Genomic DNA, 24,116 nt, shown 5'->3' on the forward strand with positions numbered 1-24,116 from the left:
ATATATGGAATACAAGTGAATAGATATATATGGAACATGTTATGAATTGTTTTTCATTGATTTTCTAAAAAATCACGACTATAAAACTGAAACAGTCTTAGCCTTTTCTTTACTAAATTAAAAGCAAACTGGAATATTTTTTTAGGCTTTCCTTTACTCCAAGAAATTAAAGAAAAATATAAGTTGAAACTACTGATATTCTGAGAAAAAAAATCTTGCTGTGATAACAGTTGATCATCATTACACACATTTAGATGCAAAGTGAGTCTAGTTCTGGGTCCAAACTGAGAATAGTCTTAAAATTAGAAATTATTTTAAAATATTGGATCTACAACATCTACTGCCAACCAAGGGCTTAATCGACATCTCATTTAATCGCATCCATTTTATTTTATTGGAGATAAATTTGCTGTAAATATTTTTGATTAAATCAATAATTAAGAAGGAGAAGCAAAGGGCATAAAGAAACTTAAAATAACTGAACTTTTTGAGAAGCAATAGCTATTGTAGTATACATTGATTAAAGAATATTTTTGGTTCTAATTGATGTATAATATATTTAATTCAAAGCATCTTTTATTAAAAACTTATGCGTATTGTTCTTTCATTCAACTGTAATTTACTACTCCCACAACACTGTTGGGCAAAAATTAGCTATAGCTGAAACTAATAGCTAAAATTACCATGGATACGATATTTCAACTATAGCTAATTTTGGCCCATCTCTGCCCCATAATAGCATGGTTATGTCCCTCTAAAAATTTAAAAAGTTTCATTTTCCCTTGACCCATGGTACATCAAGGATCCACCGTAGTTTTATTATTCTTTCAAACATGAATTCATTTTAACAAGAGAATCATCAACATAAAACTGTTTCAATTTTCTATAAATAGCTGAAGAAAGAGACACTCACCATTAATAACATGCTAGGATTGCTTAATGACAAAAGAAAAATGATGAAAAAAGTTTAAATATAAATATTTTCAAGTTTTATAGGTATTTTCAACCATGCCAGGAGATGACAGTGACTAGACTTTAATTTTTCATAATAATTTATTAGTAAAAACTAATATGTCTTTAACTTGATTTTAGGGACTTCTCTATTTAGAACAAAAAAACATTATTCTGAGCCGAGATAACTCAGTGTCATAGGGAATAACACTTGACTATGAGATAACTTGGAGTTGGTGACCAAGGGAATAATGCAAACTATGGGTTAAGTTAGTATTAGTTATTTTCTTTGAAACGTTCTGAATTAACCAACAATGTCTTAATCCCAACTAGGACAGATAAGCGGGGTTCGGCATTATTAATACACAATAAATGTACAGAATTATTTTACTCTAAAGGAGAGGAGAAGCCACCAAAACAAAAACAAATTGATGGTTTAATAGTTATTTATTTGTTTTCTAAAGATTTTTTAATACTAATAAATGAATATGGAAAATAGAAGTCTAACAGCCAACACCTACATGAAAATTTTAAATATTATGAAGCAGAAGAATGGAATAAAAAAGAGATGAACTGAAGGCATACAAAAAAATATTGGGGAAAATCAAATTAGTTGGCCACCACCAACAGCATCCACACAAAAGACAGTAACAAAAATATAGATCACAAAAATCAAACCACTTAGTACAAATTACAACCTACCAATTCTTAGTTACACAGTCACCTTCCGTGTTCATCTACAAGTAAAATCAACCAATTAATAAAATGAAGATATATAACAAAATATTATTTAACCTATTAAAAAGTAAATTAAAAAAAAAAAATCATTTATTTATTCAGTGGAACTGTACAGTCACAGAAACTATTTTAATGTCAAGTTACTAAAAGAACCCTTTAAAATCAAAAAAGGTTAAAAGTTCACCATTACTAATAAAACTTCTTAACTTACAATTTATATAAGAATAACTTTAAAGGTAATTTATAAAGTAGTTAGTGACAAATTAATGTAATTATTAATTAAGATATATGAACAATCATTAGAGTATTGATACCATTTAAAACTAACTCTCAAATGTTTACCAACCAGTTCAACACAAATGAACTTTTTAGGAATTCGTTCACAGGTATATATTTGAACATAATACTAGTTATGTGTAACTGTAATTGGCAACATTTCTAACCATATATTGTTTAATCCTTATGTGATTGGAGACCTTATGTCTTACCTGAATTTATTCTTATTTAGATTGAAACTAAATTCTTCTCACTGTCTTTCATCAATTTTCCATTGAATTTAATAGTTCTCACATCTTCACCTAACAGTAACAAAGCATCAGCATATCCCAGTCTTTTACTTTTTTCTGTACAAGTCACTATCTAATGACATATTCTATATTGTAAATATAGAATATGTTATTATTAAATAAAATAGGGGAAAGATTTCCCACCTTCTCATGCCATAGACTCATTAATTACAGATTCTTGAAGAAATCTGGGCTTGGGTCTTTCTAAATATATACCCAGCCCATCGAAGATGTCCCACTTACGACATAGGAATCTCTGTAGAGTGTTGTTCTAGCATTTGTATAAGTATCATCCATCTCGCATGGGCCCATTACAGTGTAGAGGGGTGTCCCATAAGTGGTTGATGTGAGGATGATTGGTGGAAATTCCTTGGAAGTTTCTCCAGGCTAAGTCCCATGGATTAGCTGACCAACAATAAGAGCAGCCTCCCAGGTTTACTGGAGGGTGTGTCATAGGAATGAACACCCTACTCACATATTTTTATTTCATAAAATACTACAGTCATGGAACCACCTTAGGTAAAATTATTATCCGGAGGTAAAATAGTCCTCCCCCCCATTTGGGTTTCCAGGTGGGGACTGGTTCAGAGGATTCAAGACACAAGTTGAAAATTAAAGATTTAAGTGTAGACACGAAATGTAAGAAATTTAAATTTTTCTGGCAGGTTAAAGTCAGTCACAAACGAGGTTAAGGGATACAATTTAGATATCATGGCGCTGCAGGGGAGGGATAGTTAAAGGATGGAAAGCACACTATCTGGTACGGAGGGTGCAGTAATTATTTTTTAGGAACTGGGTTTCTAATATGGAGTAGATTGCTCCCCATGTTGAAGGATATCAAGTTTTTCAGTGATAGGATGTCAGTGGCAATATTTCAGGAACATTAGTATAAAATTGTGCAGATAAACACTCATTTTATAACTGAAAAAAGCAATGGAGACATTAAATGCAAATTCTATGATAAAGTGGAGGAGGTTTATGATAAACTACGAGATGCGAACACAAAGGTTGGAAGAAAAGAAGTATATTATTTAACAATCAGTAAAGAAAGTTTGCACTAATATAGTAATGACACTGGAATAGAAGTAATTAATAACTTTGCTATCTCGAAAAAACTAGTAATCAAAAATTTTAAACATAGTACTTAAGAGTATTCAAAAATATATGTGAAATAACCAGATTCACAAAACCAAAATCAAATCAAAGCAATCATTGGGTCAGATCATGAACTAATTATTGCAGAAATTTAACAAAAATTTAATAAAGAAGAAAAGAGAGAGATGAGTCCTTTCCAGATATAAATATAAGCACACACAGACTGAGTGTCAGGTTCGAGTAATTTTATCAAGAAAGTCTCTAACTTCCACTGACCTCTAAGATTATTAAATTATTAAGGAGGAAGCTCACAGGCCACTGAAAATGATGCCAAGCTTTCTCATAGAACACTTAATAAAAGAATGGATCCAGAGCTCCCGACTTAAGTCAGTTAATCAGTCAGCAAAGATATTAGAGATGAATAAAAGGATGATGACATGGACCTTAAAAACAGATTAAGTCAATCAGTTTTGACTGAGCATATTCTACTTGATAAGATACTGATTTGGGAATGATCCCCTTTACCATGAGTGCCATATAATAAGACCACACTGAAATTAACAAACACGATGAGTAATGTATTTCAAGAACATTTAGGCCTAATAAATGGACTTGAACATACTTCATATTGGCTACATATCACTGCCAAAACAGTTTATTAGAGCTCGGGATGAAAATAGAGGATAGTAGTAAAAACAAAACTCTAACAGGTTGTAGGGAAACACCAAAATGGAAAAAAAAGGCTTCAACAAAAAATTAACACCTTATATGAAAAAATTGGCATCATTTCAAACTACATGTATATTCCACCAAATTTAAGATCCAAGAAAAAAAATAAAAGAAAATAGATGAGATTATTGTAGAACACTTGGGTACAGTAATGTAATCTGAATTCATTGATAGGCTGAAGTTACTTCTGGATAACCTGAAACAATGGCTAGCAGTTAATGCAAACCGATTGAGTAGATATACTGAGACAGCTTTGCACAAGCAACAGAATCGGTTACTCAAACAGATTTAATACCAGTTTTATAGAAACCTTGGCCAAAAGATGAAATCAACAAGCAATTACCCTGATGAAATTGAAACCTACTGGAAGACTGTATGGGAAAAGTCTACTAACCACAACAAGAATGCCTCTTGGATGGATAAAGAAACACTAAGTTTTGAGAATACTTCTGAGATGCTTGAGGTACTGTAATAAACGGTGAATGACATGATGGAAGTAAGGGCTTGCAAAGAACTCTTAGTAATAGACTATGCACTGCTGTGTTGAAAACCCAGCAATAACTTTAATGTTATGGATTCGTTATAAGGTATTAGATTCTGTACCAAACAGTTAGCTACCCAAACCAATGGATATTTATAAGGTCCAAACTAAAGTAAGCAGACTACTCTCTAATTTGATATCAGGCTGGATGACTACATCCAAAATTAGAGAGACCCATGCTCATAACCAAATTAAAATTATGAGATGTATACACCAAGGGGATTATATTAGCCCACAATGGTTTTGTATTGAACTATTCCCATTAAATAGGATATTTCGAAGAAACAAGGTGGGCTAAAAACTCAATACCAAGAAAAATGCAACCATAATCAGCCACAACTGGTACATGGATGATCTCAAACTTTCAGGTCAGTTGTAATAACTTCATTCATGCATGTGATTAGCTATGACTCACAACTAGACCGATAAGATTTAGAACCTGTCGAAACTTGTAGCTTGACTAATGTAATAGTCAGTTTGTCACTGATTTTTGTAAATATCAGAAACATATTACTTTCCTAAACATTTATAAAATTGATATTGATCATCAATACTAAGGTGCTATGCAATATTTTTTATTTTAGTGCGGCAATCTGCAAGATCTAGAGCGATAAAAATCAATAGCGTATATGGTTAACATCCAATCAGTGTTATCACTGCCCAAAAAGAGTTTAAAAAATTTAAAAACAATTGATTAAAAAAGGCCCAAAATTGGCGAATATCAAGAAAGTGTAGTTTCATCATGATTAACACTAGACCTCAAATGGCTCAAACAATGCTGCAAAAAAGTAGTGAATTGAATTGGGAGCTTTTGCCATATCCTGCTTACTACCCAAATATTACCCAAAGTGATTTTCACTTATTTCGGGCCTTATATAATTTTTTACTAGGAAAAAAATTAAGTTTTAAACAGAATGTACAGAATGAACTTCCAAGTTTTTTTTGCATCAAAATCAGAGTCATTTAACAACAATGGAATTAAAAAGCTACCTATAAGATGGCGAGAAATTGTAGATAGAAGAGGAAAATATATCATTGATTAAAATGTTAAATTAGGTTTTATTTACACTATTTAAAAATTTCTAAAGACTAAGAACTTTAGGACTGACCTAATATATACAAAAACAAACATTTACAAAGTATGATGGAAATTTTATCATCCTTACAGGTGATATTAGCAAGTCATTTAGACATAATAAATTGCTCGAAATGACATGAAACAAGAGATAATAACAATATTCAGAATGAGGTTGTGAAAAGTACTGAAGAAGCAGAAAATCAAGGCCATCAACATGCGGGTCACACCTGCATTGAGTTACAGCTTTGATATACTGCAGTGGTCAAGCACCAGTATATAGGAAATAGATCGATTGTCTTGTGAGAACGACACTTAGACAAGAGTAAGATCACCATCCAATATCCTCCATAGCTAGATTGTATTTACGAGGGTGATTTGAAAAGTTTCCAACCTACCAAAAATATAAGACATTTTTTCTGATTTTTTATTTTTCAACATAGTTTCCTTGTAACTCTACACACTTCTCCCAGAGAAGCTTCCATTTCTGTAACCCGTCCAAAAAGTACTTGGCATTTTTCCCTGCAAAACAATTGTTCACGAAGGTGATGCCTCTTCATATGAGGAAAATTTCTGTCCTCAGAGCGCAATTTTTAGATGAGGGAACAAAAAGAAGTCGCTTGGCAGATGGTCAAGCGGTCCAAGCAACTCCATGACTATCCCAAAAAACAGTCGCCATCACTTTCCCAGCCGAGAAAACAGTTTTTGCTTTTTTTGGAGCCAGTTCTCCCTTTGCAGTCCACTGCTAGGACTGTATTTTTGTTTCGGACGTATAATGGTGTATCCAAGTTTTATCTACAGTAATTAATCGTTGCCAAAACTCGGATTTATTGAGCCTAAATTGTGCCAACAGAGCATTGGAAATGTTCATTCGAACACATTTTTGGCCTAACATGAGCAAATGCGGCACCCAATATACAGCTTTCACATATTGTATAGCTTTCTCATATCTAAATGTTGATTTAATATGTAACAAACACGTTCTTTTGACAAGTTCATAACCTCTCCTATCGCTCTCACTTTAATTCAGCGGTCGTCCAGCACCATCTGGTGAACTTTGGCGATGATGTAGTAGTAGTTTTTTGACGTCCCAAACATTCATCGAATCCCAAGCTCTTACACCCACGTTTAAATTCAGCAACCCAAAATTTCACTATAATAAATGATAGGGCAGAGTCCCCATACACAGAATCCATCTCAGAACTCATCTTTGATTTGTGTAGGCGTATTGCCTTTCAAAAACAAATATTTAGTGACAGCTCGATACTCCATTTTGTCCATTTTCACAAAAACACTCACATCAACTCACTCAAACAACTGTTACATAAACCATGCCACCTTCACGCTGTGGTCGGAAATTTTTCAGACTACCTTCGTATCTATGAAAGAGGGAGGGGGGGACATGGACTACTAAATATTGACGAACCGTGCCGCAAGCAGGAATTAGCCCTGTCAATATTTTCTTTTAAAACCAGAAGTGTTTATCAGTCAATCGCAATTATGGAAATGGTCTAACCACACTTAACCGAAGCAAAGTTGATGAATTTACAATAGTGTCAGAAAAAGAACGACTGGCAGAATGAAAAAGCAAGTCTTTGCATGGATAATTCTACAACCAACTTATCAAAGTCTCCAAAGACAAAGAAGGATTAGTCGAATAGTTAAAAGCTACAAGGCTATTCTCCAAGACAGAAAGGTTTATAGTAATTACAGTGAACAGACAATACTAGTGGATAAAGCTGTTTTCTGATGATTAAACATTTATACCATAATAAATGTTGTAATACTCCTTACGTCAAAATCTTGCAAAATAAGAAACAGATCTGGAATTGTCCCTCATGTTAGAGTTTGGCTAAGTCAGGGACTAGACAATAGAAGTGCCACACCCAGCAGAAGCATGGAAGAAAATATAATGACTACACTCAATGAAATTGGGAAAATCACAGACGACTTAAAAGATATAAAAAATGTTATGAACACACAAGGAAAAGTAATATTTGAAAACTCCGAGAGACTCAAGACTATGGAGGAAAGAGCCAAAAGGCAAGACGAAACTAATGAAAAACTAATAACAGATTTCATAACCAACCATGACCATTTTTACATCTATATCTATTTTTATCATCTTATTTTCTATTTATCCTTCTAAGTAGCATTAATTTTATTTCTAACACCAAGTAAATTATCACTGTATTCAAGTATTTATTTTATTTATTATTTCTATATTTTTCTCAAATTAATTTAACATTGTACTTAATTTATAATTTTTTCGCTCAGCATATTTTTCTTTCTTTATGATATAATGAATTATCAGTAGATTTTTTATTTTCAGTCATCGCATATTTTATTTTGTTTAGTGAAAGTAATATTTCTTCATTTTCTTATTTTCCTAAAATTGATATTAACATTGTTTCTATTCTATGGACATTTTCTTCCTCTATAGACTATAACTTTATATTTTTCTTATATTTAGACAATCAAATTTTTATTTTATACATAACCACAGATTCTTCTAATTCAATTTTCATCATTATTTTATTCTTTTTCTCATTAATTTCAAATGAAAAATATTAAATGTACCCTTTCCCCCATTCCAACTCCCAGACCTTCTCCATTTCACTTCACTGCATATAACCCCTTTTTCCTATATGACTAATATCCTCCTAACCTGCCACGTTAACTCACAATCACTCCCTGCACATTTTGATGGATTTCTCTATTAGTTCCTTAATAACTCCTATCACATGATTACTGTATCTGAAACCTGACTCAAACCAAGCATTTCTTCTTCTACAATAACTATCCCTAATTTCACACTCAATCGTCATGATCGGACAGGCCGAACAGGTGGAGGGGTCAATCTGTACGTTCACGACAGTCTGAGACTCGAAACCCTCTTCAAATCCCCTACTCCTGAAACCCCACACCTAGAATACCTATTCACAGAAATATTCTCGGCCTCCTCTACACACCGTTGTCTATCGCCCTCCTCATGTAAAATTCGATGAAACCTTTGAATCCTCTCTACTCACCTATGTTCCTCAATATAACAATATAATTATTGCTGGTGACTTCAACACTAACCTCCTCTCTGACGCTCCCGACAAAACTTATCTAGTAGAACTAGCATATTACCTTCAACTATTCATCGTACCTTTCCAACCTACTTTTCTTTTTTCTTTTATCTCCCTACCTAGCTATTTCTGGGATACGGGGTGCGGCAGCAATGGTGAAGTGCGCAGGGGTTTGCGCATGCCACTGCTCCCAAAAATCAACAATTTTTATTTATTTTTTAAAATTTATTATTATGATTATAACTTTAGGAGGGGTCCTTTTAATTATTGGGAACAATTTTAACTGTGGTGCAGCCCAGAGTATTGAACGTCTTAGTGATGGGGCTGCACCTTGTCCACTGCATCCGTCCGGGTGCCTGCAGTTTGCCAGCCTGGTCCAGCCCTCCTAGTCTCAGTCTGGGTCAGCTTCCTCCTGGCCCACCACCTCCTTCCACCCACCCGTAAATGAAATCCCTGAAGAAGGGATAATTCTCTTTATCCATCACGGTGTTTCTCGACAGCCTGGCTTGGTGTCCTTCCAAGGCGGAGCAATCTACAACTACATGTTCTGCTATTTCAGGAACTCCGCACATGGGGCACCGGGGGATGATGTTCTTTCCAAAACTCTGCAGCTTTTCCCAGAACCCACCATACACCGCTTCTTTCATTGCTTCATCCGAGGTAAATCGACAGCACCTAAATGCCTCCTTGAGTGTACTAAACAAGTGAGTGTACTTCAAAATTGAGTTTCTGGAGTGTTTCAGCAGTATGCAGATGGCGTTTGCTTCGAATTGCAGGTTTTAGCTTGGCAGTAAGCATCTCACTGTAATGTACACTGTTTATTGTTGTGCCCCTTTCCTCATAATGTTCCAGTACTGGACCTTGTTAGTCCTGAAAAACCATAAGCATCAGTTTTCCTGCTGACGGTTGGGTGTTGAAATTTTTCTTGCTCGGCGAATTTGAATATTTCCATTCCATACTCTCTGGTTCGTATACTGACTATATCTAATAAAATTTCATAAAATATCAAAATTTATCTGCGATTTAGTTAAATTTTTGTTTATGTTGGCAGCGCTGTCGTTTTGCGCTGATGATGCATGCTTTGTTATGTCTACTTAAGTTTCAAGCTTATAGGTAAGTTTCATTATCACTGTAATGCTGTTAATCATGGCTGCTCCGCTTTATATTTGCACCAAAAAAGAGCAAAGTTCAGTGATCTGTTTTTAGTGGTCGGAAGACGTATCAGAGGCCGAAATTCATCGAAGAATTTCGGTACAGTACGGGAACAGTGTTTTGGACCACAAAAATGGTTACACAAGTGTTACGTACGATGAAGGAGCCGGACGACTGTTTACCACCACAAATGAAGAAAATATTGAGCGTTCACGTGAAATGGTGCTCTTAGATAGACGAGTAACTATTGACAAAGTAGCATATCATCTGCACAATAGTAACGGTTCCGCCAACGAAATCATCCACAACAGACTTGGGTATCATTAAGTTTGTGCAAGATGGGTCCCAAAACAACTCCCACAGTTGCATAAAAAAACGCGCTTGGACACCTGGCAAATACATTTCGATCACTATGATAACATATGGGACGTCTTAGACAGGATATTTACTGGTAACGAAACATGGATCCATCATTACGAACCAGAGAGTAACCAGCAGAGTATGAAATGGAAATATTCAAATTCGCCGAGCAAGAAAAATTTCAACACCCAACCGTCAGCAGGAAAACTGATGCTTACGCTTTTTCAGGACTAACAAGGTCCAGTACTGGAACATTATGAGGAAAGGGGCACAACAATAAACAGTGTACATTACAGTGAGATGCTTACTGCCAAGCTAAAACCTGCAATTCGAAGCAAACGCCATCCGCATACTGCTGAAACACTCCAGAAACTCAATTTTGAAGTACACTCACTTGTTTAGTACACTCAAGGAGGCATTTAGGTGCTGTTGATTTACCTCGGATGAAGCAAGGAAAGAAGCGGTGCATTCCTGGCTCGTAGCTCAACCAAAACATTCTTTTATGAGGGCATCATGAAGCTTGTACAATGATGGATGAAGTGTGTTGAAAAGCAAGGGGACTATTTCAAAAAATTATGTACTTATAAGTTACCTATTTGATTACAATAAAATTTTATAACTATATTGCGGATAATAATTGACTTACCCTTGTATAAAATAAAAGGTCATACAACCAGAGACAAAAATCCTGTCTCGAACCATGAAAGATAAAAAAGTAAAATAAATAAACTAGCATTAAGCTAAAAGGAAACAGGGAATACTAACAAAAAAGTAAAACTCTTATGGATTATTTTTAACAATGTTGACATTGACCGATGTTTATTTTGAATTAAAAAATACTTTTGATTAATTTAATAAGTAATAAAAATACTTAGGAATATTAATGTAAAAGAAAAAAAAATTAAAAAAACTTCTGAGTAGTTTACATTAATTAATAATGTGCTTTCACTTTTAATACTTATATAAGATATTAGAAATTACACCTTCATTTTATTAACATTAACATAATCTTAATCCAAATAAACAAACCAGTTTAATACTGCATAGGTTATTAAAATTTGTAATAACAATGTTTTGAGCTGGGTATTGGTAATTTAAACATTGCAACAATGTTAAGCTGTTAATCATTATTAATCCATTTCAATAAGTTATAAAAAGGCTTTATCTAGAGTGAGAAATTATATATACTTAGTAGTCGAATTCTTAAATAAATATTTTGTTTTGGCAAACCAATCCAGAAATCAAAGTTCAGAGAAAATTATTCCATTTTAATTATATTAATGTAGAATAAAAAATAAGTTTACTAATAATTAACTTACATTTGTAATCCATTTAGTAAAATACTAAACAACTTCGTTAGCGGAGAAATGTGAATCCAATATGGCTTCTAGGTTCCTGCGCATATAAAAGAAACAAATATTAAAATAAATAACAAGAAAACATGCGCAACATCCACATAAAAATCAAAAGGTATAAATGGTAGATGGTATATTTTATCGAATGAATGGTCTATTAAGATTCAAAGATAAACAAACAAAAAGCAAAAAAAAAATAAGAAGCAAAATATAGATTTAGATTTACTAATAACTCTATGTAAGCCCCAGTCCCTCTAGTAATTATATAAATATTAACAAAGCAACAGTGACAAAATCAAATCCCTTTTTAAAATATTAAAACTACAAAAAATCGAATGTTAAAAAAAATATATATAATTTTTATTAAATACATAAGTCTATATTATTGACTTGTAGTTGATACTCCTAGTTTTAGTAAAGAACCGAACTAGTAACCGAAGAACTAAACACAATTCATTCTGTATAAATGTTATTAATTTTGAAATAAAACTTGGCAATAACATTATGAACTAGATGATACAAGTTAGATTGTGAATCTAAAGCAAAAGTGGCCTATTTAGAAATTTAAGAGGACGTTGTGTTTGAATTATAGAAAAAGATTAAGAAGCTAATTTCAAATTGGATATAAATCAATTGATGATTTGGAATACTTAATTAATGTTGCACTTTCATTAAGGTTTTTTTTCATCGCAAACTGAATAAAATATAATGTAAAAAAAAAAAAAAAAAAAAAAAAAAGCAAAATTTGTGAATATGCCACTTTGGTTTCGGACTGATGATATATTTACTCGTACCGACAATTTAAAATTAATTTGACTCTGACATCTGTACAAGAAAAAAGAAAACAGACCAGTTAACATTTAAGTACAATAAATAAAGAAAAATATCAGTACAATCTTAACAAAAACAGGACACGACATTGCTTAGAAAAAGGAATTACAATTTTACAACCGATCTGCTTTAAAAACTGAAATGTAAATGCATAAGAATCAGAAAGTTATGTCTTCTAATACCAAACAGATAACAGATAAAATATGTTATCCATACTTACAATGACACAAGCCAAAATGAATTTCAGTATTATTGCTCAGCTTCACACCGCACAAGTTAACTACATCAGTAAAGACCTGATCAAAATAATAATTAAAAAGAATCCGTAAGTTATACAATGGAAATTTTTGTTTTATTTAAAATTGAAATATTCAATTTCTGAATCCCACAAGCTTAAGATAATTAAATACATACAATGTACAGTCAAAGTTATGTTATCCACCACAATTAATCAAATAATGCAAATAAAAAAGAAAGTCAACTTATTCACCAAATAAACACATCTAACACATTCTGAAAGTTTAGAAAAACTTTGATTGGAGATATCTCAGAATCCCTAAATACATTTAATAAAAGGCAGACAAGAAAAGGAAAAATGCAGAGGATATTTGAATAACAAGATCACAGGAAATTTTACATAGTAATAACAAAACATAAAGAGAATACCTTACTCAAAATTAAACTCTGAGAACAATTTTAACAAACATAACTACTACTCTACGATGGGAAGAAAGTGAACGGTTACAAACCCGGAACCGCCAACCTTTAGTTGATAGTTCGATTCGATTTTGGATCAGTCGTTTTTTTGTTAAAAACGTAATCAATACTTCAATATTTATCATGCAAAATATTCTTCATTTCTAAATTTGAATTTTCACATTTTTTTTTTTTTTTTAACTCAAACAAGTATGTGTATCACGTTGGAAGACATCAAGTTAACTTCAAATTAGCATGACTTATGAAACTTCATTTTTTGAAGTTCCCACAACCAATAGTAGGCTCATTATATTAATGATACCATTTAATTACTAGGTACAAAACTAATATAAGTGGTCGCTATCATATTCAAAGTTTTATTGGCATAAGTTTAAGCATTACATGCTTGGAATACTGAGTTTTTTTTTTCGGCCAAGACTCACATCGGAGTTCTATACTGCCTAACCATGGTTGGGGGTCAAAGTTCTTCATTTTGTGGGACCACCACTCAATGAAAAAAGTCATCGCCCCAAGGCCAGATTCGAACAGGCACCGCCAATAGACATCAAATTGGTAAGACTGTGTCTTAACCACTGAGCTATGGGCGGCCCTGAGTTAGTTGGGATAATAATAATAATACTGAGTTAGTTGGGATAGTAATATTGAATGAAATATGGTCCAGGTTAGGGATGCGACATCGATGTCGATGTTTTGAAAACATCGTTGTTTTGTCCCAATTTTTCATTTTTTTTCCCAAAAGTAACTAAATGAAAACCAAAAATTTACAGTATAAATAGATTCCTATCAACAATGTGGTCGAATAATAAAGTACCTCCAACCTTCATGCTATGTCGTTAGATAGAGATAAATTACGAATAGAAAAACAACGATGTTTTAGAATATCTTTGCTCAATATTAAAATACCATTGCATACAAATCTTTGCCAAAAATACATCGATGTTTTTGAACAACTATTACAGAAACATAAGGTCTGTTCCAACGATCACGCATTCTACGCCCTGTCAGAAGTGGTTTTTGAAACTAAGAATCCTATATAAACTACAAAAACCATCGATGTTTTAAAATATCGTTACTTACAATATATTACCCAAAAAACATTGATGTTTTTGAACATCAATTTAAATAACATAAGGTCTGTTCCAACGATCACGCATTCTACGCCCTGTTAGAAGTGTTTTTTTAAACAAAGAATCCGACATCGTCTAAAAAAAACATCGATGTTTTTAAAATATCGTTGCTTACAATACATTACCGAAAAAAATCGATGTTTTAAAATATCGTTACTTACAATGCATTACCCAAAAAACATCGATGTTTTTGAACATCCATTTGATTGACATAAGGTCTTTTCCAACGATCCCGCGTCCTAAGGCCTGTCAGAAGTGTTTTTTTAAACAAAGAATCCGACATCTACTGAAAAAAACATCGATGTTTTTAAAATATCGTTTCTCACAATACATTACCGAAAAAACATCGATGTTTTTGAACATCCATTTGATTGACATAAGGTCTGTTCCAACGATCCCGCGTCCTAAGGCCTGTCAGAAGTGTTTTTTTAAACAAATAATCCGACATCTACTGAAAAAAAACATCGATGTTTTTAAAATATCGTTTCTTACAATACATTACCGAAAAAACATCGATGTTTTTGAGCAACTACTTCAGAAACATAAGGTCTATTCCAACGACGACGTATAGTCCGGCCAGTCGGAAGTGGTTTTTGCAAAAAAGAATGCAACATTGATAAAAAAACATCGATGTTTTGAAATATCAATGTTCAATATTAAAATAATGTTGCTTACAATACATTATCCAGAATACATCAATGTTTTTGAACAACTATTACAGAAACATAAGGTCTGTTCCAACGATCCCATATTCTAAGGCCTGTCAGAAGTGGTTTTTGAAACTAAGAATCCTATATCAACTACAAAAAACATCGATGTTTTAAAATATCGTTACTTAAAATACATTACTCAAAATACATCGATGTTTTTGAACAACTATTTAAGAAACATAAGGTCTGTTCCAACGATCCCGCGTCCAACGGCCTGTAAGAAGTGCTTTTTGAAACAAAGAATCCGACGACGACTAAAAAAACATTGATGTTTTTGGGTAATGCATTGTAAGTAACGATATTTTAAAAACATCGATGTTTTTTGTAGTCGATGTCGGATTCTTAGGTTCAAAAACCACTTCTTACAGGCCGTAGGACGCGGGATCGTTGGAACATACCTTATGTTTCTGAAATAGTTGTTCAAAAACATCGATGTATTTTGAGTAATGTGTTGTAACCAACGAGATTTTAGAACATCGATGTTTTTTGTAGTCGATTTCGGATTCTTAGTTGCAAAAACCACTTCTTACAGGCCGTAGGACGCGGGATCGTTGAACAGACCTCATGGTTCTGAAATAGTTGTTCAAAAACATCGATGTATTTTGGGTAATGTATTGTAAGCAACGATATATTAAAAACATCGATGTTTTTTCGGTAATGTATTGTAAGCAACGATATTTTAAAAAACATCGATGTTTTTTCGGTAATGTATTGTAAGCAACGATATTTTTAAAACATCGATGTTTTTTTTTAGTCGATGTCGGATTCTTTGTTAAAAAACACTTCTGACAGGGCGTAGAATACATGATCGTTGGAACAGACCTTATGTTTCTGAAATAGTTGTTCAAAAACATCGATGTTTTTGGGTAATGCATTGTAAGTAACGATATTTTAAAAACATCGATGTTTTTTGAAGTCGATGTCGGATTCTTAGTTTCAAAAACCACTTCTTACAGGCCGTAGGACGCGGAATCGTTGGAACAGACCTTATGTTTCTGAAATAGTTGTTCAAAAACATCGATGTATTTTGAGTAATGTATTGTAACCAACGAGATTTTAGAACATCGATGTTTTTTGTAGTCTTTATGTTACAGAAATGGTTAAAAAAAAACATCGATGTTGATAAACATCGATGGTTTTTTAACATCGATGTTTTAGTATTGAACATCGATGTTTTAAGACAATGATGTTTTTTATCGATGTCGCATCCCTAGTCCAGATGCGGTCAAAAAACTCAAATAGTAAATGGATATACTATTTTTATTGAGACAACGTTTCGCCCCACGTTGCAGGGCTTCGTCAGGGCTAAAAACGTGCAACGTGGGGCGAAACGTTGGCTCAATAAAAATAGTATACCCATTTACTATTTGAGTTTTTTTGACCGCATCCGGACCATATTCCATTCATTAATAAACACGGTCAATCAACAATCTTCCAGGATAATAATATTGTTTGATAGTTTTGTACTTTCTATGGGTGAATAAAACTGCTTATAACATGACAATTATCTAAGTCTTTAATCACCCGACGTTAAAGTTTAATTAGTCAAAATGTATTCCTTAACCTAATTGGCTTCTAAGAAATTCATAATCTTTATTCATGAACAAATTCATTATTTATCATCCTTATGTTTCCGTTGTCTTATATTAATGTTTCTGGATTGAAAGTTATCTTTCCTATGAAAATTTAGCACTTATTTCATGAAATTTAACTTAGTTACGGTTGTCATTATGATTTTATAAACCACAACTTCAAGAGATTGGTAGTGTTAAGCGTGTTACTGAATGAACAAGATTAAAATAAATATTTTCAGCAATTGGATGTCCTTTTATTTTATCCCAAATATAATCAGTGGACTATTCGATATATGTGTGATAAATATGAGAAAATAAGGAATAAAAAAAATATATCAATTATAGTGATACGGAAATATTCCTTCAAAGGGGATTCTCTAAATCAGGAATTATAAACTACTAGTTTACCACTGCGAGAACTCTCGCATTAGGTATGTTGCCTCGTCTTTAATTCATTCTCAACACAAGCAATATCATGCTTATACTTATAAACAATATACTATTGTCAAGAAAGTCTATTCAACACCCACAATTGCTAAAGCTGCATACTTTATGACTACTGCCGAAGTAACTATGTATAATAAATCCTGGTACCAATTTAAGAGGTGAGGTATTATTCATCAGAAGGCCTCGACAATGTATGTTCAATAGGTAAGGTAAGCTGGATAAATGGTGAATGGCCAGGATGATAGGCGAGTTTTACGGGTATTCGCCGCAAATCCTGGCTGGATGAAAACTTTACTCCGTAAATTACACGCTTACAGTCGTAAGAGGGATGGCAATTCCTACACGTTTTCGCTGTAGGTCCTTGCAGGAACGGATACTCCTTCTGTAAGGTATTCGCTTACAGTTGAAGGTGGTAGCCAACCCTACAGATATTCGCTGTAGGTCCTGACTAAAGGACAGAGGGTACAGTAAGTCTCGTCCAGTTTGAGTGAAGTATTAGTGAGTGAAATGGTAAAGACCATGTATTTCCTCCCTCGATCTTTCACCTCTCTCGGTCAGAGGTTAGCCAGCTAGTCACTGTTTCAGTCGTGATCGTAGGCACAGTCAGATACGGGCTTGAGTGCCACAACGGGGTTAGTCTAAGGTAGGCTTACTGACGTGGCGTTTTTTCAGGCTTTTTGATAACCATTACTAAGGGGCATTAAAAAATGAGACGCTTGACCCCAAATTTGAATAAACCAAAATAAATCCTATAAAATTCGGATCTGTAAATTCGAAATACCTCTCACCTAAATTTGGCTCAGCCAAATTTATTAATTAGAGAGGTGCTAAGATATGGGAAAGACGTGGTCTGCCGTTACCAAAATGAAAAAAGTGAAGGCTCCAGCATTTCTAATAGAAAATAAATCCGACAGGCAATCATTTTGGTGATTGAGAATTCGGTATCCAACACTTAAAGGAACAAAAATAGGTTGAGCGAGAATGAAAATACCTGAGATTTAGGTCATCTCTAACGTGCCGGCTCAAGTAGTGATAGAAAAAAAATTCTTTTGGTCCAAATTGAGAACAAATTCTGCCGCCCAAACTCACCAACTGAAGCCCTAAAAGCTTTGGTGGGAGCAAAAGTAATTAGGCTGGTATAGAGGTCAACGCTGACGAGTCAATAGAATCAGGAATTCCACGGGAAGAATCGGTCAAGACATGATGGGACAACGCTTAGACCAACTTCGAAGGAACCGGGTGTTGAAACATGTCAGGATTGTTCCGTTAGAATACCAGAGCGCCTACGCTGAAGTTCGTGTAATTGTCATGGACCGAATCCTGCGTTTAATCTAGCCCTTGACGTTGTCAACGTGAATGCCTCTCAAACTACGATCCTTTCTTCAAAAGGCTGTGTTGGTTCCACATGATGAGCTCAGCAGTAATGAACGTATACTGGCTATCGGAGTTCAGTAACAGGCGTTCTGGCGCAAAGTTATTGGATGCACGTTCAGTGCCCATAAGTGCTTCAGTACAAGGGCTACGATGCCTGGACATGTCACGGTTATGACGAACAAAATCCCCTGACTTCGAGGAATTCCCAACAACTGAAAAAACAGATCGATTTAAGGGGACTTTCCGTGCGGAGAAGTGCTGTCACTGGTGAAATCTTGATCTACTCAGAGATTTTCTTCTGAGTGGTGACCAGGATAGGTTTGGAGATACACAAGCTCTCGGACTGCCTTTGCTGACATGCAAGAAGACGCCGGAATTTCTCCTATCAGAAGACATAGTATGGGAAGAGTCAGAGCGCGGTTGCATTCCAAGTTTTGGTATGACTCATTCAATTTCGAAAACGTTCACGTTGAAAATTGCGTTTTGCGAGGTTTTTCATAACTCATGACCATAAATGAGAGTATTAAAAAGTCAGTGTTGTCAGCAAACGCCATGCGTCAGGCGTACGTATAGGATAATATTTTTAAAAAAAATATCTTTATTGAAATTTACAACTGTATATTATATAATTCATTGAGTAAATTTAATCTTAATTAAAATGGAGTGTTACAGGCGTGTATACCAACTACCCATTAATAGCACTCTAATGTGGATAACATTTAAAAAGCGATTGTGCTTAGTGAAACCAAAGAAGCGGCCCTAAAATTTTTTTTCTATGACATTTTTTAATTAGATCATTCAATTGGCAGTGAGATGTGTTAGAGTTGATTTTAATGACGCCTTGTATAGTATAAAACAGTTCTACCCGATGAAACAAACTCCAGTGGCTGAAATATCAAAATTTTCACAACAAAACAAACCCCCTAACCAGAGATGGGCAAAAATTGGCTATAGTTGAAACTAATAGCTAAAATTGTCATGGATACGATGTTTATGAATAAGGGTCATATCATTGGCAATTTCAGCAATTAGTTTCAACTATACTAATTTTTGCCCATCTCTGCCTCCAACAGATCGTTTTCTTTGGGGGTTGGTCCTATACTAACTTGTAGCATTCTGCGTCAGTGAAGTGCTCTCAGTTGGATTTTGTTTTGTTCAGTAATACTTATGAAATGTCCTTTATTTTCAGAACCTATAGTATTATAATACATAAGAAAAATTTCATTTGTAATTTATTCATTCCCTGTTTTGGAGTTGTTTTATACACAATATTTGATATTTCTCCATTTGGTCTACATCCTTGTTCATTTGAACACTTGTTTACCTCTATGGTAATATCGATTATAAAGTGCGCCTTTGTAACCTATATATAACCTCTTTAAGTTGTGCTGATATTATTGATAGATAACAATTGCTTTATATTGTGGTTGTATTTATGGTTTTTACTTCTATAATGCCTTGAATGGGTGCATAATGCTTACAAAACAAAGTATGGGGTTGGAATAGTTTTTAATATGAAGGTATTGTTGCTGTTATTTTTTTTCTTTACTGACAACTGCACTGAGTAAATTTATTGAATATTTTTGTGACTATTAGAATATAATAAATTGATACTTTTTATTATTTAGTTTTTTGTTAATGATTTATCTTAGATTCTATGGAATGGTTTAGCTAAATAGTGATTTTGCAGTAGATGTTGCTACAGTCCAAACTTTACAAAGTGCCAAACTGGCAATAAAATAGCTTGATTAATATTTTTTTTTAATGACAATTTATTTTGTCAATACTTTATTCAATTTAGACCCTCTGCTGCAAAGAGGAGGGATACTGGATACAGCCAAATTGCTAAAGTCAACTTCTTTCACTCAGAATCAAATCACTTTGACTATTTACTTATAATCTTACACGCTTTATATCTCCCTAATTTTATTAGAAAATTGATTATTTATTAATTATTCCTTCAGAAATTGAACATATGTTTTGTGTGGATTCAAGTATACAACAGAGTCATGTATTTCTGTTTATATATACATCTGTTTGTTTATCATCCTATTTTTCTTAAGTATGTATATAGTTGATCGTAAAAATTTAAATATAAGAAGATCGTCAGGATTGTGGTCAAAAAAAGAACAAATAGCTTATAACTATTTAAATCTCTGACGTTTCGCCCCACTTTGCAGGGCTTCATCAGGGCTGTTCAAAGATGTCTGAAACGTCGGAGATTAAAATAGTTATAAACTATTTGTTCTTTTTTTGACCGCGACCCTGACCGTGTTCTTATATTTATTTTTCATAAAGTTGGTGTTTTGTATTAAAAAATGCAATGTTTGCTCTGCTACTAATGTACCCATCGAATGAACTTGGCTTCTACGAATTTTACTAGTGCAACTAATCTTATTTTTGAAAACTATAAGCGATCTCTTCCTATTTCTTAAATTTTCATTAGAAGTTCATTGAAACACAGAAAGGTAATAATATTCATCTGTGTTTTAATGTAGCAATGGTGTCCGTGTGTTTTTTAAAGTATACATAGTTATTTAATATAATCGTATATCAATATTGAAAAAAAAAAAATGATAAACCCATTTTAATCATTTTCCCAGATTTACTCAAGTTTTGTATATAGAACAGTAGTAGTTCTGGTAACACTTCACGACTCACTCCAACATTGTAGATGGATATGTACTCATACACAATGTGGTAAATCTTTCTCAGACAAAGTGAAAGAGTTACTAAACATTGATTAGGAGGATGCAAGTTGTGGGGAACATAAATTGATCCAATTATCATTTTAATTTTGTATCTCACCTTCATTATATCCATTTTATTTTATGACAACATTAATTATTAGGGTCAAAGCCGCAACATCCTTCATATTCATTTGAGAGAGGGGCAGAATCTGTAAGTTCTGAGAGGTCATGATATAAATCCTTAGATTGTCTTCACATTGGGCTTTTCATTAATTTAAAGTAAAGGTTAATTTTATCTACCAATAAAAAAAAATTGAGAAAATAAATATGCTTCCAAATTTTAATACTTAGTTTGGATTTTATTTTAAATAAAAAGATAAATGAATTCTATGATAGAAATTGAAATGGAATAGAATGATAAATTCAGTGGTTTATTCAAATATAGAGAAAAAAATTAAAGGTAGGATTTTGTATTAATAATTTGTATAACAAATTAATAAAATTCTGATTGAATGTTGTGGCAATGTGTTATAATAATTTATTCGACTTTAACCCTCCCAAATACCTTACGGTGTCACCCTGGATCCATTGCTAACTTCTTGACTTCACCTATAGTGATTCCTCTGTTTCTTTCCTGATCCAATATGAGATTCTCCCACTTATTCCTCCAACATGTGCCTGGTTGGTTTCCCTCAATATTTGCTTCGCAAATACTTTTTGGGAGTCTACTGAACGGCATCCTTTGAACATGGCCTAACCATATCAATTCTTTTCTGATATCAGTTCCTGCCCTGTTTCTTCTCTTATTCTTTTATTTCTCATTCGGTCAAATATAGTTTTACCAACAGCTTCACCCAAGGATTTCGTTTCTGTGGCTTGTATACGGCTTTCAAATTACTTTAAACCAGGCCAACATTTAGCTGTGTAGGTAAGCATAGGTATAAAGACTTGTTTATACATCTTCATCTTTGTTGTCAATTCCACTTCCATTTTGCTGATTATTATGTTATGGATTGGTGGTATTCATTTGCTGCTTTACCTATGCGCTGATTTATCTTGGAATCCGACCTCTTATTAATAATTTATTCTAAAATGGTTAAATAGAGATGAATGGTACTGGATAATGATAGCTTCTTTGCTAATATACATAAATTTAATGAATATATTAACAGTCTGAAGTAACCTGAATAGCAGAAAATAAATTATATTTATAAGTTGAAAGTATATTTGATTAGGAATTGTATTGATCAAGAAATTTGTGTTTAGGAATTTAGTTTTTATTGCTTTTGTTTCGTTATTCCTTTATTCATAAGTCTTTTTTTTTCAGGTTTTTCAGTAAAATTATCTACTATGGATAACCAAGACATCATTTGTTACTTTGTTACAAAACATTCAATATGGAAGGGGAAGTAAGTCTTTTGTGTCTTTTTTTTTTCCCTTATGTGCTTGCCTCAGCCAAATATTAATTTAATCTTATGGTATAATATACTTGTTTATTTTAGTTTATACCTCATATTTTTTTCATGTACCTATTTAAGTTTTTCTATGTATGAACTTAAAACTTTTAATTTAATTAATTGTTTTTCTTAATTTGTTATTTTATATAAAAATTTCATTATTTTATGAAATTGTGAAGAATTGATTGGAAAAGAATAATGAAAATGCATTTGAGATGTTAAAATTACCAAAAAAGCAAAAACAATTGTATAAGTCACTAATGATAATAGTAATGTGAAAATAGTTAAAATGAATAGAGAAAACAAGTGTATATAGTGACGTCAATGAATTTGTGGCATTGTTTGGAAATAAAGCATTTCTCTATGATACTCTCTAGATGTTACATAAATATTTCTTAAAGATAGAAGTGTGTGTGAGTGCGTGCATGCATGCATGCCCCGTACCTATCTATGTACTAAGATTTTTACCATCTAAAACCACCTTCCTACACCTTTCCCACCCTCTGCGGGACCACCATTTGGCTTTATATCATGGAGGGAGAGTTGCTGTGTGTCAACTACCTGTAATAGGCTATCTCTTGACTCACCTTCCCTTCTCCATCCTGAGTTGGAATGCATCAAGACATTGGAATGCCTCATCTTCTGCAAGATGGACCCACCGTTGTTGATATGATATCAACATGGATATCCTGGAAACACAGGAGGTGGATTATTATCTCATTCAATCTGCTGTCCTTCTAACTGGAGGACAGATGATTGTGCTGAATTTGTGAATGAAACAGAGGAACATTCATTCACTCAAGAAAAAGAAGAGCTAGATTGGAAACTTGGCAAAAAATCAGTTCGGGAAAACTTAGTCACTTTGATGATGACTAGGCAGGAGAATTGGAGTGCTGTAGCAAATTATGCAGTGCAAATCTGCAGAAGGCTCCGAGCAAAAGAGAGAGAAAGAAGAGGCCAGGCAATGGCTTAGCTTATATAAGATGTACAAGAAAATGTATGTAGATAGTCCTTCTGTCCTTTGAAGTAATGCTTGACAGCAGTTCCTTAGGTTGGTCAAGAAGAATTGGGAGGTGGTTTTTTAGTGAGTAGGAATTATTATTTTTTACTGGAAATAAGCACTGCAGCCTATCAGGCCTATTGTGCGCCATCCACATTACTACATTGTAGCTGTATATATAGTTGTATATAACTTATGATTAAACTGAATAACATCATGAAAATAAAGGGGAGTTGGCAGAGTAATGACACAAGATTTGAATGAGAAAAATCATAGAATTAGTTTATTTAGGAAACATATGGTTGCATTATCTATAAGTAACAAAATTTTTGTTTGTTTCTATGATCTATACTCTGTTAACTTTTATACATATATTGTAATATACTCTTTTTGAGTAAATAATATATTTTGATGTATAAAGGGTTTATAATATGTTTTATTTTATGTATCATTTTTAGATTGTTAATTTGTTTTGTTTATCCAAAAAGCAAGCTAACCAATTTTCATTGTCTATAATAACTTCGTGATTAAAAACAAAACCAAGATGGCGGTA

At 33.2% G+C, this 24,116-nt stretch overlaps 2 protein-coding genes across 14 annotated transcripts in view; one reads left to right on the top strand and one right to left on the bottom strand.

The window, feature by feature from the left end:
• Positions 1-13,322, bottom strand: part of LOC106681312 (lysine-specific demethylase 7B) — a 49,264-nt gene extending 35,942 nt beyond the window's left edge. Inside the window, exons 1-5 of one of the 13 annotated variants that reach the window (XM_067053665.1) lie at positions 13,134-13,321; positions 12,688-12,763; positions 11,601-11,676; positions 2,178-2,267; positions 1,654-1,688 (exon numbers count right to left, since the gene is read on the bottom strand). Coding sequence is in view for 3 of the 13 variants with exons in the window: in XM_067053666.1 (XP_066909767.1) it covers positions 11,601-11,613 (13 nt within the window). In the remaining 10 variants the exon portion in view is untranslated. Of the gene's footprint in view, positions 1-1,653; positions 1,689-2,177; positions 2,268-11,600; positions 11,677-12,687; positions 12,764-13,133 lie in introns of all 13 variants that reach the window. The other 12 variants (XM_014421562.3, XM_067053668.1, XM_024363483.2 and 9 more) reach the window with 12 other exon arrangements.
• Positions 13,323-19,786: 6,464 nt separating this feature from the next.
• The window catches only part of Rme-8 (receptor mediated endocytosis 8), a gene marked incomplete in the record, with an annotated part of 123,616 nt that continues 119,286 nt past the window's right edge, over positions 19,787-24,116 (top strand). The window contains 2 exon segments of the mRNA XM_067053672.1: positions 19,787-19,936; positions 22,434-22,515. Of these exon segments, the coding sequence (XP_066909773.1) occupies positions 22,457-22,515 (59 nt within the window).

The sequence above is a fragment of the Halyomorpha halys genome, unplaced genomic scaffold, assembly GCF_000696795.3.
Source record: "Halyomorpha halys isolate HHAL.00 unplaced genomic scaffold, Hhal_1.1 Scaffold326.1, whole genome shotgun sequence".
Taxonomy (NCBI): Eukaryota; Metazoa; Arthropoda; class Insecta; order Hemiptera; family Pentatomidae; genus Halyomorpha; species Halyomorpha halys.